We start from the raw sequence: 20,220 nt of genomic DNA, 5'->3' as shown, positions 1-20,220 counted from the left end.
CACTATAACCTGGACAGATAAAATAATCAGCCCAACAGTCCACATATCGACCTCACACCCACGCGAGAAAATGACTGGGAGTGCAATTTCTTGCAATATTTGGAACACAGAATGTGAATGAACTATAGTCAGAGTTAAAATTAGAAATGAAATAAAGTACAAATACAAAATCTGACCGATTAGTAGTGGTAAAAAGATAGTGGAGGAGTACAGAAATCGTTAGGATCTACCTCGAATCGGGTAAAATCTTGATAAAAGCAGGAAGGAAACAGTTATGCTCCGCCAAGAGTGTGGTACATTATATTGCTACAAAATTAAATATATGGTTAAAAAAATCGTGCAAGGGAACTCATAAATGACAGTCACAAAGAAGAGAAAAATAAAAAGACTGAAGAAAACAAGTTTCACAATCAAAGTAATGCAGTTACATATCTAATTTCTACAGGCTGTGGCTATTAAGTACGGACACTCAAGAGATGTGCTCTTGCCATTTCTGTTATCAAATTGGCCTAAGCTATAATAAAATATACATAGGCCCATACGACTCACACAATCACAAATCAGAGTCAAAGTAATATAGCACCTCTGTTTAATATATTTCTAGCATTTCAGATGTCTAATATAAAACGTCATTATTTAGTCAGCTTTGATATCGACACCAGGTTGTGAAAGACACAGAAAAAATGCGTGCCTAACTAAGGCCAATGAGGGTCGCACCAGTAGCGTGAGGCGCTGCGTGAGCGAATACCGCTGCAGTCTGTTTTTTTATCGAGAGGGTGCGCTGTTGGAACAAGTATCAGGAAGAGAAACGAAAAGGCATCTTAAACATGATCATGATTGCTTGACACGCAATCAGTTTCACAGCGTCTCAATATGGCATTAATAAAACTGCACGAGATTCAGTGATGTACAAGTGGGGGATGGTCTCAATCATTCTTGAAATATCATTCAAGCCATTAAAAGGAATGCATGCTACTATAGATTCATTGTATGCAAATTATACAAACAATACCACCAAGAGAATTAATTCCACTGCATATAATGAAGGATAACATCTTTAAAATGTGTGACAACCTTCTAACTAACAGTTCATCATTTAAGGCTTGAAATGTGCACATTGTGCTCTGTGGGGTGTCCAGGACCATAAGAAGCCATATGGAATGAAACATATGTAGCAGACGTGTGGGCAGCAGTGATAGCCACGGTCTGGTGATCGGAGCAGATTCCGTTGTAGAAATGCGATGAAGCTCGCTGTATCACTATGCACCATGGGGACTGGGTAGATGCCCTGTGATGAACAACGGAGCATGTGCAAATCACGATGTCAACCAAGCTGTGCACAAGCACGCAGGTGTGTCACACCTGGCCTTTAGTCTGCTGATGGATCCAGTCCGTGAACTTGATGACTTGCGTGTAAACGCCGGGGCGGTTCTGCCGAGCACAGCCCTCCCCCCAGCTGACAACGCCAGCCAGAAACCACCTGCGGCCCCGTTCTAGACACACCAGAGGGCCACCCGAGTCTCCCTGCGCACACACACACACACACACACACACACACACACACATACACACACACACACACACGCACACAGACACACAGACACACACACACAATGGACATCACATGTAAGTCAAAAGTTTCAACTCAGAACCAAACACAATATGAACCATAAGCCTACACATACCATCCAAAAATGAACCACATGTCAACACAAACAACAGCAGAGTAAAGGACACACACACAGATACTCAAGGACACACGTATACAGGGAGTCACCTGACAGGCATCGACTCCTCCTTGTATATTCCCCGCGCATATCATTCTGGGAGTGACGGCGTCGTCGTACATCTTGTTGCAGGTTTTGTGGTTGATGATGCTTACTGTGGCCTCCTGCAGCAGGCTGGCCAGCTCCCCTTCAAGCAGACAGAAATCATACTGTGAGATGACATTGAACATGAGCTCGTGCTTTTTGACAAAAAGACGGCAGAGCAGAGACTTTGGTGGTGTGACATCCACAGTCCTGGAAATTCATGCATCATGGGACAACAAATGTTTTAATTCAAAGGGCTTTGGGCATGGGGGATTCTTTAATATTTTTTAGCCTCATGTCTCATCCATCTTAATCCCATCTCCTATTTTTAGCCTCGTCCCTTATGCCATTCTGTTTGCTGATCATCTGAGCGTTCATGCCCCCTGAGTCATACAAGGAGTGTTTTTGTAGGTGTCCAGAAATCTTGCCATAGCATGTGAATGACACAGAGGGGCGCTATACCTTCCTCCGTGAGAACCCCCCAGCCGGTGACGAAACAGCTGGTGCCAGAAGTGAAGGCGTGAGAGGGGGCAGGAACGCAGACAGGCTGTACCAAGTCGTTGAAGAAGACGGGGGCGCTGAGCTCCAGCAGGGCGATGTCGTAATCAGAGGTGAACTGATCGTACTGGGCATGCTGGACGATGCGGCGGATCTGCCGTGTGGCAGCGGCATTGCTGGCCGTGTTCATGACACGCATTCCCATGTAGGCCCTCCAGGCACGAGCATCCGAATACCTGCAAACGTGAAGGAATACACACACGCGTGCACTTTTCAACACGTTCATTAGACATATGAAGAATACAAAGTTGCCATTTCTACATCAGTGCATTCATTGCTATGTGATTAAAATACTCGAAGCATAATTAAAATACTAGATACACTGCAGCTGTTAGCAGTCACTGTCAAGGCTCACAGAGCCAACAGCAGTTTGTGCTACCAAAGAGCATCGCAGGGCTTGGGTCAACCAGCCCTCAAACCGACCGCAGGAATTGTAATCAAGGGCGCTCACTTGATGGCGTCAGAATCCTGGAAGCAGTGGGCAGCAGAGAGGAGCCAGCGGCTGGCCACCAGCGAGGCACCACACACGTGGCCATAGCGCTCCATCTGCAGGCTAACCTGCCAGGGCCAGGAGCCAGTCTGGGCGTCTGCTCCCCCCACAATCTTTGCCCTCCTCCTGGGGCGTGTGCCGCAGCCTGTGCCCATCAGGAGAATAGACAGCGCAGACTCAGCACATGTTAGGGCATGGCAAGGCAGTTTCATATTAAACTATTTTACCTAAACTTGAAAATCACCCAAAGTACATATATGCATATATATGTATGTATATATATATATATATATGTGTGATATATGTATCAAAACAAACAAAAACATGAAACAAATACTGTAAAAAGAAAGTTGAACAGTGATACAGATGGAAAGCAAAGTCCCACTGCAGAGGAAATAACGTTTTTTTAATAAAAAGCCTGCCTGTTAAAACACTGCCTTTTGAATCAACAGCTCAAGCACATCACCAGCTGCAGGCCTGGGATCAGTGGGGACCAGGAGAAGCAGGGTGCTCACCGCAGTGCAGCTCGTCTGAGCCGTCCTTGCAGTCTTTGATGCCGTCGCATTCTGGGTTTACCTTGTTAACACACTTGCCGTTGGCACATTTATAGGACGTGGGGGAGCAGCCTTTACCAACTGCACACACGGAACCAGTCCAAGATGTAAAAGAAATGCAGAATTACTAAGCATGGATTAATTAGTGGCAAAGCTTGAAGAATCAAAATAATCAAGAAATATAAAAAGTGGAAATAGTAGGGATTCATGCAAAATAAATGTGAAAAAAAAACCACCGAAAAAGTTACACACACCCCTGATCATAGATTACAATCTCTTCAATGAGTTGGTTTAATTATTGAAATCAAATTTTCATTAAAATCTTGGACTGAGCTCCACTCACATGTCCTTGTGCAGTTGAGCTCATCACTGCGGTCCTTGCAGTCCATGATTCCATCACACACCGAAGACTTGTGCAGACATATTTTATTCGGACAGGTGTGGTGGCATTTACTGGCTGAGAAGTGAACAGACACGTGAGCATCATACAGGCATGATGCAGGGGCATACAAGAGTGGGTATGAGAAGAAAGGTCGGATCACAGTAGGGTTGGGCCATATGGCAAAATATAACATCATGATACTTGAATACATTTTCATGATAAAAAAATACATATCATGATTTTTAGTTTTGTAAAAAAGGACAATGCAAAACACCAGGAAAACAGTAGTGTGCTTTTAGGCTGCAACTAACTTTTTTTCTTCCTTATTTAAACACAATCTCTCGAAAAAGTGAAGCTTCTTGTGATTGTGCAGAATGCAACCTCTGGTTGTTGTTTACAGGCACATCTAAATCTTTTAAATCTTATTTATGAATTATAGTCAGCTGGCCAGGTTCCTGGAAGTACCGATGATATCCGTGACAATTCCAGTATTATGATAACTGTCATGAGAAAATCATCGTCCAGCCCCAGTGCACAACACATCGCTGGATTTTCTAGGCTCTGCACTTACCACAGTTCTCTTCTTCACTGCTGTCTCCACACGCAGTCTGCAGGTTGCATCGGCTCCCGTGTGGTCTGCACTGGCCGCTCCCGCAGTACACCTCTCCTGGTTTGCACATGGCTAGCGAGGAAGAGAGAGCAGAGGGCTGAGTGAGATCTCCCTGCTGCGGCGAGACCGGGAGTTGGGTCAGGAGAGGTTAGCACGCCACACACTTACAGCATTTTGCCTCGTCACGTCCGTCTGCACAGTCCTTCTCTCCATCACACACTTTCCTCAGGGGGATGCAACGTCCGTCTCCGCAGCGGAACTGCCTCGGACACGCTGGGGTGAAACGCAGGCACTCACACACATTTACTGGCTAACTCACAAGGAAGACACTAAATTATATGCTCTGGTAGACAGCTAAAAGATTGTAACTGGACACTTGACCTTTACCGGTCCAGAAACGCTACAAAGTGTCCACCCCGAGACGAACGACAAACGGCATCCAAGACGCGGCACACAAAAGGGCCGAGCACAAAAGCCGTTTCTCTGAACAAACGGCAGGCCCAGTTGCCTCACAAAGCAAAATGCGGGCAAGCCACTTGGCTGAATAAAGCCCAGACGATGTCATACTTTCAGTAGACACTGGGAGAACACAAAAGGACAGTGTGCTCACTGCTCTCCGGAGAGAAGGCTCTGTAGACGAGGTAAAAGCCCTTGTGGGTCAAGGACTCGTCTGAGTGAAAATGCAGCAACACAGGGGAGGAGTAGATCCTTTTCCTGCTTCTGTCCCCAACTGGATTGCACAGCCTAAGCATTGGAGGAAAATAGGCAGGCAAGCAAGAACAGACACACACAGGTATAGGGACAGGCAGAATGCAGTGAATAAACTTCCAGTATGTACTACATTTTGCAATCCAGCTCAAATTATATGGAATTTGCAGGTGTTAATTTAATACTGGGAATTTTTGATGTGGACACACACAGTCACAGGAGCATCAAAATTGCACTGGGTCCCATTTCCCAAAATACACTATAGTGTAAACCTCTTAACATCTTAAATGAGAGAGTGTTCAGTGTGATCTTTGTGTAACGTACTAATACAACAGCAGGACACTTTCTGGCTTAGAGTGTTGGCCATCGAAGCAGTGACCATGTAGCTAGACCACATTTGCCAGCCAGTGCAAGAGAGGACACTCACCTGACACCACCGATTTCCAGCCAGTCTTTCTCGCAGGTGCCTGAGGTGGGCGAATCCTGAATGTCCAGCATTACAATGGTTATGGAGAGCAGGTAGCTGGGCAACGGAGCCTGAAAAGAGAAACCTGACTCAACCTGCTTCAAAGGATGCACTCCGACACAAAGGGTGGCCTGCCCCGTGGCTACTTGCCTCAAAGCAGGAGTATCAACACCCTCACCCCCATTCCACCCTCTACCCCCCATGAATCTGGTTCACAGGTCATGCGCGCTGAGGAACGCAGTCAGGACAGGGGAGAAGCTCCTGGCCTCGGCTCACCCTGATTTTCCAGTTGCAGTCCATGTTTGGGGGGTAGTAAGCAGGGTAGTAAGGGGACACCACCGAACCATTCCAAGCAGACAGGAAGCCTCCACATTCTGGAAAGACAAGATCATTAGCGCATGGTCAGGATGCATAAACCTGAAGAATGCAATGGCAGGAAAAACAAAAACATTCATATAATTTGTTTCCAGGATGCTGCGTTTGGTGCGCACCAGCCTTTGGTATCGCCTGGAAGTAGGCCTTAAAGATGGCTCCATGCCTCTGTCGACTGAAGGAAAAGGTAATGAGCATGACATTTCCCGATGACGTTAGCTTCATGACTGGAGATGACCCAGCCACCGGTAGGCCACACCACCTGCCAAAGGGCACATACTTTCACTTTGCGTTGGGTCGCATTGAAACGCATACATTGTAAGACTTGATAACTATAAAGTATAAAAAGGGGAAGAAATGCTAAATTATTGCATCTATTGCAAATATTGCAAGGATTCTACTGTTAAAATGGTTGCCCGGTCTTTTGTCACTGAACAGGAATAAGAAGTAGTATTCAGTGCCGGTCTGGTAGCTGTGGATAAGAAAGACTTTTTCCCAGATGACTGTGAGCCTGTTAAGTAATACTTTATATTGCATCAATGTGTAATGGAATATCCTGCTTATACGTTTAGCTCTATATGTTGAATTTTAGCAGATAAACTAAAATATATTTTTTTTAAACACCAGGTTTTTTTTTTGGTCAGGACAATTATCACACCTTATCATTAACCCAGGGTAAATTGTGACAACCTTTTCAAGTATCATGTAGGTTCTCAATGGGCAGCATTCACATTTCTCTTCATTGAGTGTGTGATAAACTATTTACTGTAGCTACTACTTTTAATAACTGCTTTGATCTTTGATTGAGATTTTGAATGTCTAACCACTTTAAGACCAAATCCAAGAACGCATAATTACTCTTCATTTAAATATGCAAACATTAACAATAATGCATTCAAATATATTACAATCCACTTATTTCTTACCTAATTACTAGATTCAGTCACACACCTGGCAATGATTTTGTTCTGGAGAGGCAGCAGGAAGTCATAAGCAGAGAGTTTGTTGGCTGAACAGCTACCTGGCGTAGCTCCCTGCAATGTGACGATGTCCAGCCGGACGAGGTGCCCAGATGGCACTCTCAGCCTCCACTGGTAATATGGCTTCTTAGGACTTACCAAACTCAGGGTGCGATTGTTTCCATACTTGGCATAGAGGTCAAATGACATGGCTGCTGTCCAGATAAGGAACGTTGGGCCAAAGAAGAAGACATTAACAGCATGATCAAAATAATAAAATTAGAAACCCTCTAGGTACCATAATAATTATTTTTTAATGTAATTAATATATAGTTCTCTTTATATTTAGTCATTATGATTGTTCTAATTACTATATTATTACAACATGAATTAAAAAAACTTTTTTTTTTACATCATTAGATTAAAAGCGGAAAAAATCTAGAGTAGGGATCACCAGATGGTTTTACCCTGAAGACCCTGAAGCTGCCACTTGCCACTCTGCGGAGAGTATGGATTTTTTATCTTTTCCGCTTTGTCATCAGAATCTTCATCATCGCTGTCATCTAAGTTCAAGCCTGTAGGTAAGGAGACACAATTCTACCACTGGTCCATTCTACACACAACTCCACAGCAAACACGGCACCAGAGAGAGAATTCTGGTCCCTGAACTTCACGGCGCTGTTTACCCAGCAGCCTCAGTGTGTCTTCGTCTTTCTCTAGGTAATATTGCTCTTCCAGTCTGCTGTGGAGGACCTTGTTGGTGCCAGGAAGGCGACGGTGTGATACGGCAGGGTTTGCTCGCTGCAGTTCCTCTGCAACGGCAACAGATGGGGTGGAGAACTTGGTCCAGAAGAACGCAGTGAGTCCATTCACTCCTTCACTGTCAACAGGGAGACACAACGTTCATACAGGCTGTCTGTGTCATTAAAATCTACTGATCCCAGGTACCCTGCTCTACTGGACACATACTTTCAACTGTATGCCAGGGTGTCCAACGCTGGTCCTGGAGTGCAGGAGCCCAGCACAGCTTGGTGATTTCCCTCCTCTAAAGCACCCACTAAATCTGGTAATTAACTGATGAGATTGGGAAAATCACCTGTGCTGAACTCTGGCCCTCTGGAACCAGAGCTGGGTGCCGCTGCTCTTTTCTCTTGTACAGAATTCTCACCTAAAGGCAACAACCTCTGTCCGCCGGTAATATGACTTCCATGGTGTAGACTCATACAGCTCTGAAAACTTTGAACCACCCAAACAAGGAATCGTTCCGGCATGAGATGCCATCCATATGATGAAAAAGAACAGTGACAACAGGCAAACTATGAAATAAACAAATCAGATAAACAACAACAACTCTTCAGAAGTACAACATTATAACAAAATCTGCACTCTCTCTCCCATCATTCAGTCTCACATTCATATGACACTTAAATGTTGGTGTATGGCATCACATAGACCTCACAGCTACGGAAGAAATGACATCACTGGACAAGGTGTGACATCAGTAGTCCAGGCAAGACGTGCAGCCTTGGGACAAAAGACCCTGTTTCTGCATGATTGGGCTTTGAGCAACAAGAGCACCATTGTGTTGGGCTCAATCTCACTCTGAAGCGCAGGGTGGCAGGGGTGCGCACTGGGTTCAGGCCGCCTTTAAGAAGCAGGGGCACACTCTCGCACAACTCCGCCACACCTGCCCGTTCTCTCATATTAAACAGGATTACGTGAACCACATCATGAATCACATTTAGACCTGGTACAAGGTATTTTCTCGACCACTTACCTGTGATAAACTGCAGTGCACTTCTCTTTTTGTTAACATATACTCCCCGATCGCTCTCTCCCTCTGCTTTCTGCTTCTGCTGCCTCCCTCACTCTCTCACACTCTCCCTGGCCTTCTCCCTCTCCTCAGGCTGCATCCCTCTCAGCGTTCAGGCACAGAGCATCTGATTGTGTGAGGAGGTGCACGGACAATGTTTTTATTGAGTATCTGCTCTTCCTCTCGCTAGGCCTGCCCGGGAGCTGTGGCTCTCACAAACGCCGTTCTTGTCTTCGGCCCTGAAAGGCTGCACTCCTCCGGGACATTACTCTCACCGTGCTGCCTTGCAGTGGGGCTGGGCTCCGGTTACAGCCGGCTTTACATTCAAGAGGGCCTCGATGTGGCCGAAGGTGCTGCACCCCCTCCCCCCCACCCACTCCCTCCCCCCACCTGCTAAAGCCTGTTTTACATCTTAAAAAGGCGACGGCAAATGGCCCGGCACACCGCGGGATCTGCCAGCTCTGGCCCGCTTGGCCTTTGTAGGTGCCAAGGCCGAGCAGCGTCCTGGAGTGCTCTCTGGAGGGCCCGCCTGCGTTCCAAAGAGGGCTTGCTTATTCCCCACCACGTTGCCAGGGTGACGCATAGGCCCAGGGCTGTTGTAGGATGGGAGGGTAGGGGGCGAGGTCTTATGCATGTGTGTGTGCTTACGTAGTGTCTCAGCGCCTGGGACTGGAGGCGGAACTGTGAGGAGGAAGAGTCGGCTAACTCCGGTGAGAAGCTGAGATTGAAGAGCTCCACACTTCCTCCCAGAAAGAACACGGAGTGGGCCGGAGGGGCTGTGGAAACAGGGCAGTTGGGCGTTAGAGCCTCACACGGTCCCCTGCGCTAGCATGACTGATCAGCTTGTGGCTATTCACATAGGTTGCTTTAACAATGCATTAACCTGCCAGGAAACCCACATTATCAGCAGTGCACCCAACTAGTCTCTCACTATAAGAGAAGCACACTGGTTGTAGCCTCCTTGGAAAGCTTGTAGAGGACCATACCTGATCACAATCTCCACATTCCTCCACAACAGAAACGGATTCACTTACATGCAAAGAAATGAAGAGCCAGTGCAGCGACTGCAGCAGAGAGAGGAATAAAGGGGGCGGCACCCAGCGCCCACCTCCTCCATGTCCTGAAGGTGGCGCTCTTTTCCCTCAGCTGCTTGACATCAGATCCAGCACAAGTCTCGGTGTTAGGGGGGCTTGGCAACTGGAAGGGATCTTTTACAACGTCCTACCACACACGTCAGAAATCCTGCATCAGTTATCATCCTCAGCCATGATCTATATTGTTCCACAGAAATATAAGCTGTAGGTCATACAGTAGAAAGTATGTTAACAGAAGTAACCCTCAGAATCTACAGTCCTGCATTTACCGATTAGTACCGTCTTTGGTCAGTATAATTTGGCAGTGATTTCTCTGGTTACCTCCATTATTTCATAACTTTTTAATTGTGAGCAAGGGGAAAAGGCAGGATTTCCCTGTGGAGCTCTGCAAAGGGTAACCGGTGGGTCTGCTTTCCCACGGCTCCTCTCAGCGATGTCAGCACTCCGTCACTCTGCACTCTGACAGTGCCGTTCATAAATGCCAACCCATCTAGCAAGACTGACAGCTAATCATAAACAAGCCATCTGCTCATTGAGAGTCAAACTCACTGCTGCTCCCAAATGAGGGGGAACACAGACTGTACATTAGATACATGCAATCATTTTCCAAGTTAGTGTTTAAAATATAGCTTAATGGAAATTAGAAACAATCTGGACACTATATACTATGTTGCATGCTGAATCAGATTGGGACTGTTTAAACACTCTCAAACGTTTTCATGCACTTTTGATCATACACCAGAGTTGCTAACCTTTGAGTGCAGTACCTAGGAGAATCTTACCTGTGCAGGTAAACCTACAGGTGTCCAGTGTGCTAAGCCAGATATACTGTAAACTTCGCAACTTCTGTTTTTAGGGAAAGTCCTCATGGCCTGATTTGCGTGGATCCGATGTACAAATACAGAACAATTACTCCAAAAAGTTGCCCGATCTCCGCTTTGATACCGAGAGAAACCCGACCTGAGCGGCTCTAGCGCTGCGAGCGTTCACTCCCCGTGTCCGTCCGTGAGCAGGTGCTGCACGAGACCCATCATGCAATGCGACACAAAGGGACCACTATGAACAGGTACAATCCACACAACCATCCGTGCGACAGAAATTGTGGGCAAACTTCTCTGGTGTGCGTACGTTGGGTACTAACAATAGATGGCTTCATGCCCATGTACCAAGTGCTACATCATTAAGTTAATAGGAGAAAAGAACCAATCACTGTTTAATGAGATGTAACATAACTACATAGCTAATATAATTCTTAAATAAGCAGCAGTGTGAATTTAATATCAACCCCTTTGTTTCCACAGATGTATCCTGTTACAAATCAGTGGTGCGTTCGGCCAGGACAAAGGGCTGGGCCAAAGGGTGAGGGGGTAGTGCTCTTTAATGCTGTTTCATTATCAATAGGACACTTTAGGTTTATTGGGATATTTATCTATTAAACTAAATATTTTACAGATTAATTTAATATAGGCCTACAGTAAGCACCAACAAGTGGCAGGTTGACGGCTACGTGCGCAACCACAGGACCCATAATCCAGAAAGGACTGTTGTTTGATCTACTTTAACATAAACAAAAATGGACATGATCAAAAATAACAAAACAGATAACAGACAACAGAACAGGCACTTTTTTGTGGCTCAGATGTGCACCCTTTATTATTAGTGGCATAATCATGCGAAAAGCAGCACCACGCAAGAAGGGAGTGATGAAAATGCCACTGTTCAAAGGACACTGTAACACCAAAGTTAAAAACATAATCAATATGTGAAATACAGAAGGTATTTCATGTAACTGAGATTACAGATCCTTGGATCACACACGACATACCAATCTGCTCTGAAAACAATAGCCACTGTTACGCTGAGGTCTGCTGATGAATAGGGTTCACTATAAAAGAACTGATTTGCTTGGCTGTGTGTTGTTACAGGGACAACGTCATTTGTGTGGATTCAAAGCTTGATCATAAATACATCTGTAGTGTAATTTCTCTCACCTACTTTACAAAGCATACTTAACCAAACTCTAGAGGTAGACAGTGCAACGGCTACATTATCCACACGGTATTGACTAATGTCCCCCCCCTCCTTTTTATCCTCGTCGTATATTAGAGAAAAACAGGAGAACGAGCTCCAGTTAAGCTTTAAAGAAGAGACATGGGATATGATTTTATCATGTATTCACACTTCATACGCCTGTGCACAACCTCATTGAGCTAAAGCTTGTACACCGAGTGTACTGGACAAAAGTTCTGATTTTCAGGATTCAGACCCGATGTTGATTGACTGCATGAGGTCGCCAAGACACAGGTGAGCCGATGTTTTGGCCATGTCTCTCCATGAGCCCCTTTTGGCAGTCAGCTCTTGACTGCATTACATTAATCGCTGATACAATAAAAACAAAACAAAAAATGAACAGAAGCACCTCCTCTGATCAAAGTTTTTGGATTCCCATTGAATAAGGTATTTATGCCAACTACTTGTAAAAGAACTTGCTTTATACTGAATGTATTCTATACTGAAAGTGAAGCTCTCGCCTAACCTTTGAGTTCTGGCTGAAAAATTACGTTGAGCTTTATACAGTTTGAGAAAATTCAGATACGGTGAGTGTAAATGAAAAACTTTCTTTCAAATCTGGAACCCTTTTCTGACATTTATTTTATTCTCGTCCTTATCCTTTTTGTATGAATTTCCCCAATGAACAAATAACAGATCTTCAGTCATGAATGTGGCTGTTAATCCAGTAGATGAACTTGGCCACCCTTGTGTAAACCCCGGGGAAATTTGGTCTGCCACAGCCTGAACCCCAGCTGACGATGCCCGTGAGAAACCAGCGCCCACCTTCTGACACACGACATGACAGAGGACCACCAGAGTCCCCCTGGAGCAAAAGGGTAACAGATCAAATCAAACTACTGAAAACAACTGCAGCGCTGCGCTTTAGAACAGACACCCTGTGGGTCTGATCTATGGATCATGTCCTGTGCACACTCACCCGGCATGCATCCTGCTCTCCAGTGGGCACTCCTGCACACAGCATGCGGGGTGACACAGGGTCATATGCCCTCTTACACTCGCTCTGGCTCAGGACGCTCACCTCAGCCTTCTGCAGCACTGTGGGAAGTACCTTATCTGAGAGAGCGAGAGAGAGAGAGAGAGAGAGAGAGAGAGAGAGAGAGAGAGAGAAAGCGAGAGAGTCCTCGTCCTGGGTCTGACAACATTATCTAGACACTTTTTGGGATTTCAGGCTAGAGAGAGGCACACTGCAAATTGGCTATATCACCTCTCCTTACCATCACAAGGAAGCCAACAATGCTGTAAATCTCTGGTTATAAAGAAAACCCTCACTGAGCAAGAACTTTACAACCACATGGAGAGTAAGATCAACTTTTGCCATTGCGGGGTTTTCCGTAAAGTCCCTCAAGATGGGCGGCAGAGCAGGTGTGAGTCCCGCTGCCATGTGTATAGGAGCTCTGTCTCTCTCACCCTGCTCCGAGCGATAGCCCCAGCCAGTCACCCAGCAGCGGTGGTTGGTGGTGAGCGCCTGTGAGGGGGAAGGCAGACACACAGGCTGGATGTAGGAGGTGAGGCCACTGGGCCACGCCTTCTTGAGCTGCAGCAGGGCCACGTCGTAGTCAAAGGTGCGAGCGTTGTAGTACTCGTGCACAACAATGCGGCGAATATCGGCCACGTGCTTGGCACTGCCCTGAGTCAGCATGCCCAGGTAAGCAGTCCATTGGCGAGGGTCTGAGAGTCTGGTAAGGACAAAAGGTGAAAAGTCAGGTAGATTTGGATGAACTGGTATTCTTCTCTTTGGTTAAGCGCAGCATAGATATTCATGCATGCCCAATATATATGTAATACCCAGTGTAGTTGTAGACAGTTCACTGCTCTACTTTTGAAATATGCTGAATTTTCTCAGAGGATTTGCCGAGAAGTTCATAAAACGATGTTTAAACGATGTTTTGAGTGTGTTTGTTAGTCTGTTAGGTATAATGTGGGGCTGGTTATCAGCTCACCGCTCTCTGCTGAAGCAGTGTGCAGCTGAGATGAGCCACTCGTTGGTGATGACAGAGGCTGCACAGTACAGATGGCCAGAGAAGTGCAGGCTGACCTGCCATGGCCACTCCCCCTCCACAGCATTGACCCCACCCACTACCCGATCCTGAGGGTGAATGCTGTCAATCACACGCTTTAGAGGAGTAGGCTGACCACAGGCTGCAACATAAAACAGGTTAACCCAAATTAGGCTGCGGGATATCCAGCAATGGTTTAATAGTTATGGTGACCAAATGCAGAAAATGCTGCTTAGTAGACCTTTAACACTGAACTCTTCAAACCTTTGTTTGAAGTTTGCTTCCCACAGATCAATGTGAGGGAAAAAGGTTCAGTTACAGAGTCCAAAGTTGTTTGATGTAAAAAATATCTATTTTAACTACTATGTAATTAAAACATACATTTTCCTGTTGATAGAATTTTGATAGACCTTAGAGTTAAACCAATTACTTTCATATCACTTACAATTTCTTGATTAACTGTCTAGTTATTTGTACTGTGACCTGTATTTTTTCTTATGTGTGTGTGTTTGTGTGTGTGGGAGAGAGAGAGGGAGAGAGAGAGAGAGAGAGAGAGAGAGAGAGTGTGTATGTCTAAGAGAACTGTAACCCCTGAGTCATGCTGCTGACAGGTAGCTGTTAGCCTGAAGCATTCAGACTCATTGGAGTAAGAGAGAGAGACCACTGCATGACAGCAGGAGCAGTGATCAAAGCGTACCCTGTTCACATCAAACCTCCCACTAAATCACCACCTGCATGAGCAGCAATCACCACAGAGGGGACCAGGCACTGGAGGGCAGCCGTTACAGCATGGGAGAGGAGTAACAATGCCTTCATGGAAACACGAGGCAGCCGGGAGTGCCGTGATTTGGATTGGGGTTATTAGTTAAGTCTGTGGGCCACTTTTCCAAAATGGAGACTTATTTCACTACAGATTATTTTCAATATTTTCAATTCCTTAAATGTGGGCCAGCCATATCATTCTGCAATTACTCAACATCTTAAAAAAACCTAAAACCTTTAGCAAAGTGTGGGCAGCTGAGTGTGGCTTTAAGTATCACTCATTCCAGCCACTGAAGTTCAGTTCAGAACTCACCGCAGTCGCTCTCGTCGCTGCGGTCGAGGCAGTCGGGGATTCCATCACACTTTGCATTCCTCTTCAGGATACAGGACCCACTGCTGCACTGATATCTGATCCCCGAACAGCTAGTCTCTGAAGAAGACCGACCTCTCCGTCAGTCCAACAGTGCAGCACGACGTCTGGCACGCCAGAACAGTATCAGATGCCCATATACAGTATGCGTGTGTGAGTGTGCGTTAGACAGCAAGTGCGTTGTACCTAGAGTGCAGTTGGTCTCATCTCTGCCATTGGGACAGTCCTTCTCTCCGTTGCATATGTACACTGGGTGCAGAGTAGAGGCGCTTCCACAGTTTTTAACGGGTTTTGCTGGAAATTAAAGCATTTATATCGTTTGACGCTTTCTAATTGTGGTATGATGCAAAAACAATACTCATGCTTCACTAATACTGAAATTCATTCTTAAAGCTCTTTTAAAATAAAGGGCTAAATTACACGATCGCCTTATATGAAAACCCAACTAAAAAGCTCTGATGGCAGGCTTACAGGTGATATATCCCTTTGGGATAGTTAATTTTCTATGGGCTGACCATCTAATAGTGAAACACATAAGGAATAACCGAGTATGAAGTAAGGAGTGACATTTGACCACACTAAAAGCCACCGTAGTCACAATGCTGTTACTTACTTTCTAAAGTTTGAGACATGTGGCTACTGAAGGTACCATAAGGTACCAATTAACCCATGATTAACCCGTAAACTACTAGGTACTCTTAACCTCCATAGCTGTTTGATATCTGGAACTAAGTGTGGTTTGTTGAGTGATAGGGAGGGGACTGACATACAGCAGAAGACCTCGTCGCTCTCATCTTGGCAGTCGTCCAGGCCATCGCAGCAACGTTCTTTCTCCACACACAGGCCTGTGGAGCACTGGAACTGACCCTCGACACATGCTGGAATAGCGAGGGGCAAATGAACATTGTATGCATTCAAATGGCAAAAAAGCGCAGGCGAGGTGCTGTGTCAGCCAGCTATAGCACGCCATCCTGGTTGAGTCCTTGATGAGACAGAATTGGCTGTCACTGCAAAGTAGCTGCTGATGAATCCTGTTGTCATACCGAAGTGAACTATCCTAAAAAAAACCCTATACTGCTATATCCTGTTTTGGCCTTGATACGTAGGTGTACATACTGCAATATATTCTATTTCCACATGGGGGAAGCATTGCACTTACGTTGGCTGATGTTGAAGCTGCTGTAGGTGGCGAAGTAGGGCTGTTGTGCGCTACGGGAGCTGCAGAGAAACACCATCTCCACGCTTTGCTCAGGGACACGGAACACTGTTGTGTGGCTCACATAGCTGCCACAGTATCTGCAGGCCACGAAAGGAAAACATCTGACGACTCCTTTTCTCAAATATCTGCGCGTGTGGACTGCTCTTCATTTTTCATAACTGCACACTTGTCATAAAGATCCTTACATGACTTCGTTCACCTTCCACCAGCCATGCTCACATGGAGTCAGGTCTTTGATTGAGAGCATGTAGTTCTGGAACTTCACAGCCACTCCAAGAGCATTACTGGGGGTCTGAAATACCACTATTCCATCAACCCACTTCAGTTCATTTACTTAGATTCAGTTTTAGAATGGGTCATGACTGACACTTTCCTAGCACAAACAACATCTAGATATAGAAACAGAAACACATGGTGAAGTACCTGAAACCTCCAGGTGCATGAGCACCCAGGAGGCAAGAGACTGGGGTAAAATGGGCTTCTCAGTTCTCCTGCTACAACAGGGCCTTCTGGCATCTTAGTCACACTGCCACACTCTACACAAAGGGTCCAAACAGATCAATCTTACAGTCAAAATCATGATACACAATATCCTTAGTCCACAGTCTCACTTTCATTCTCTCGCGCACACGCACACACGCATGCACACGCTCTCGCTCTTTCACACACACACACACACACACACACACACCCTGCTCAGAAATGGCCTGGAAGAACCCTCGGAAGCTCTTGTTGCCCTGTGAGAGTCTGAAGGACAGCAGCATGACGTTGGAGGTGGAGACGAGGGTGAAGGGAACCCGGACTGCCTCACACATCCTGTGGCAAAAAGGAGACCAGAATCAGTCAGTCCAGGTTCTAATGTATCTGAGAGTTAGAATCATTAAAAGCAGACCTCGACTCCAAATCTGCTCCTGGACTTTCTTATTCCTGGGTGTAAATCAGATAACCATTTCCTCATCACACCTGACTCCTAGGTAAAAAGATGCTGGGAAATCTACAGTACATCAACCTCTAAGGGTGTGATTTGGGGGAACAACGTCCAGGACTGAATTTTGATATTTTGATGAGGTTCAGGCTTGAATACCTCTGAACTGAAGTGCTCATCATCATCTCTTCTGAGTGTGGCTTGACTATAAAAACAGGTACCTGTTTAAAGTTTTGAAATTTTCTGTGTATTTTAAATTGTTTCGATTTGTTTGCTAAGAGTGACATTGTGATGAGCCATAGGAGAAGATCTTCTCCCTACCTGAGCAGGACCTTGGTCCTCATGGGCAGCAGGGCACTGTACACAGTGAGGCCGTCATACACGCAGTCGCTTGGCTCGATGTCCAGGCTGTTCACAGTGAGGCGGAGAATGGAGCCAGGAGTGGACGTGAGCTTGATGTGGCAGATCAGACCTCCCCACGAAGAGAAGACGTTCAGGGGGACCTTGGCATCGAGCAGGCTGGCGTACAGCTTGTCCACGCACTCAGAGCCTGTGAGATAAAGGCACGCTCATGCGTAGGGCCGATCATCGCTCTGCACACACTGCACAACGCATGCACCATCATGCTAAAACAGCTGGAGCCATTTACCTGCTGCAGTCGATGTGTAATCTGAGCGAAGGGCAACTAGGGGGAAAAAGCAAACCCAACTAAGCCTAATTCTAAAACCAAAATATAACATATAAACAGGTAAAAATATACTGAATACCCACAGAACTGACATAGAACACATGTTGGGTGTTCCACACAAAGAACATGAATAACATCAGATGAATATTGCTTGTTTCGTACCATTGATTAGGATGGAGTCAATGTCCACAGGAAGGTCCAGCAGGAAGCCTACAGAAGACCTATTCTTCAGAGAGGTGAGCACAGAGTCTTTGAGAATAGCACTGACACACTCCTCACAAACCGTTGGCGTCTTTAGCCTCGGCACCACGAAGATCATCCAGAAATGCACCAGCACACCACCTTGGTCATTGTTACTGATGAGAGCAGGGGGACAGCACACAGCACACGCACAAAAACATCACTTTTAAAGCCTTTAGTCATGCTTTGAAACATCCTCAAATTCTCTTGGGAATGAATTCTCAGGTCTAATCATCACTCATTAAAGGTTAAATGCATTATTTTCATTCAGAGTTCTGGAAATGAAATGGTGCGGACAATGGGAAGTATCCAAGAAAAAGCACAGCACAGGACACTGTGTAAGATCTGGCTTATAGTGTTACAGTATCGTTAAAGTATGCCATTTTTACAGTACCTGAGGTCAGATATGACAGTGTGTTTGTAGAGTTTGGAAACCGATGACGATCTGTATACTCTACTGACCTTAATTGGAAATAAGGGTAAGAGTAACGCTAACATTCACTATTACAATATGTTGGTATTTTTATTATTCAGGGGAGACACTCACTTACCACGTGCTGAATTTGGTTTGCCATAGATACAAATTCACTGGAATCTGCGTACCTGTACTCTGATATGAACTCAACACTGGCTACGCGAAACATACCAGCAAAGTATACTCCACTGTTGCTTTCTTTCCGAACTATAAAAACACCCACATTAAAACAGGGCAAGTTAGAAATTGAATCAAAATCTTTCATTACAAATTCGACAATTATACGTTAAAGTGTGTGTTACACGTACATGTAAAAAACCACAGAAGTGACCACATGATTATCACAACGACAAAGACCATCACAGCACTGAGGATAACCAAAGTCTGCAGCTTCCAGAGTTTGAGTTTCTTCTTGAGTTTCTTCATTCTTCTGCGTCTGTTGTATTTCCTACAGATCTTATCCAGCATGGCGTCCACTGTAGCCACCTCCACTGACACTTCGGTCACCTGAAACCACGTTCATTGATGCGATTTTTAGGCTTTCTGTTTAAGCTTAAAATATGGAACACAAAAAAATTACTTCATAAAAAACTGCCTAATTACCGTAACATGTCGCTTCATTCTGTGAATACAGTCAATTATCGTTTATTTTATAATTTGCCCTCCAAATAGATTTACAGCACATGTGTTACAAGTGTTACAGATGCTACTGTACATCAGAGTAGTAGGACAAAAGCAGCCACTGTGTTAAGAAGCAACAAAATTTAGTTAAAAATGTGTTTTCTAAAAATCGGTTTAAAAAAAAAAAATCAGAGTTCATTAGTTGTGTTTAACAAAATTCGCCGTCGTCCGATTCACTTTTTTTCACGCCACAGATCTGTAAATCTGTAAATTAAATCTAAATTTAATTTAGAAAAGAAAATGTTTAGATTGTGGAATGACAACAATGATGGAGACCTCAGCAGGGTTAGGCTTAACTTCAGCGGACTGCATAAGTGTGAAGAGACCGAGTTAGAGCGCACGGACATCTCCGAGAGGAAAGCAGGCCGTCAGTGGGATCCACTGCTCACACTCATGTGGGTGGACATTTATTATTCATACGATGTCATCCTATACGTTTTACTTAAATAGGATTAGCTAACAAAGGGCATGTAGCTAATCGTCTCTCATGAGAAACTACCATGTAAACTGCAGTGTCACAGCGTTGCCCATAAAGTCCGTTTTAAGGGTTTATAGACGATGAATTGGCCAATGGAAATTTATTGAACGTGTTAAGAGACGTTTTTAATTAACTAGCCACTTGTGTACAGTGAAAAAGTGTAATGTAGGTCTAACACACACCTGAGTTATTTTCTTAGTGAGTAGAGAAATAAATCTGAACGAAAGAAAAAGGAGTAACACAAGTGACACTACAAAAAAAAGTCACTTACACTTGCGCTATCCTCTGGTACCGCGTCATCATCCCTTCCCTGGATGTTTCCCAGTGTCTCCATAACACCGGCACATTACTTGAATCCTAGTTTAGCAGATGTGAGTAATAATAAAAACTATTGTCATATCTCTGCGTTTTACTTCCCGGCCTCAGGTTTTAACCAAGCAACGTGAGGCAATACAACCAACGTGCAAGAGCATCCGGTTAACAAATGTAACTTTA

The 20,220-nt window shown here is 45.1% G+C and overlaps 1 protein-coding gene across 2 annotated transcripts; it reads right to left on the bottom strand.

Moving 5' to 3' along the window:
* Positions 1-572: 572 nt before the first annotated feature.
* LOC113573854 (transmembrane protease serine 9) lies at positions 573-20,187 on the bottom strand. 2 transcript variants are annotated; one of them, XM_081717628.1, is made up of 35 exons: positions 19,997-20,187; positions 18,875-19,073; positions 18,643-18,773; positions 18,486-18,553; positions 18,014-18,207; positions 17,813-17,848; positions 17,485-17,713; positions 16,930-17,054; positions 16,662-16,774; positions 16,424-16,530; positions 16,179-16,315; positions 15,790-15,897; positions 15,206-15,313; positions 14,963-15,079; positions 13,831-14,029; positions 13,298-13,566; positions 12,807-12,943; positions 9,758-9,944; positions 9,372-9,499; positions 8,079-8,146; positions 7,597-7,790; positions 7,378-7,485; positions 6,903-7,125; positions 6,071-6,213; positions 5,856-5,953; positions 5,541-5,650; positions 5,016-5,149; positions 4,574-4,678; positions 4,367-4,477; positions 3,757-3,870; positions 3,375-3,494; positions 2,821-3,004; positions 2,274-2,545; positions 1,778-1,914; positions 573-1,524 (listed from the first exon to the last, which is right to left on the bottom strand). In XM_081717628.1, the coding sequence occupies exons 1-35, from the start codon at positions 20,057-20,059 to the stop codon at positions 1,357-1,359; spliced, it is 4,944 nt and encodes a 1,647-aa protein (XP_081573754.1). In that variant the 5' UTR covers positions 20,060-20,187; the 3' UTR covers positions 573-1,356. The 2 variants fall into 2 exon arrangements, with proteins under 2 accessions (XP_081573754.1, XP_081573757.1); XM_081717631.1 differs by having other exon boundaries at positions 6,903-7,122.
* Between the last annotated feature and the right edge of the window lie 33 nt (positions 20,188-20,220).

The sequence above is a fragment of the Electrophorus electricus genome, chromosome 1 (genome assembly GCF_041902795.1).
Source record: "Electrophorus electricus isolate QZ-2024a chromosome 1, ASM4190279v1, whole genome shotgun sequence".
NCBI lineage: Eukaryota > Metazoa > Chordata > Actinopteri > Gymnotiformes > Gymnotidae > Electrophorus > Electrophorus electricus.
This window is presented reverse-complemented; position numbering and strand designations above follow the sequence as displayed.

What these genes read in the sequence shown, in the direction of transcription:
- LOC113573854 (XM_081717628.1), bottom strand. Translation starts at nt 20,059, where the DNA reads ATGGAGACACTGGGAAACATCCAGGGAAGGGATGATGACGCGGTACCA. An exon ending in AGCCTTCTCTCCGGAGAGCA is followed by an intron (nt 4,679 to 5,015) that starts GTGAGCACACTG and finishes GTTTCACCCCAG; the next exon opens with CGTGTCCGAGGCAGTTCCGC. An exon ending in CAGGATTCTGACGCCATCAA is followed by an intron (nt 2,546 to 2,820) that starts GTGAGCGCCCTT and finishes TCACGTTTGCAG; the next exon opens with GTATTCGGATGCTCGTGCCT.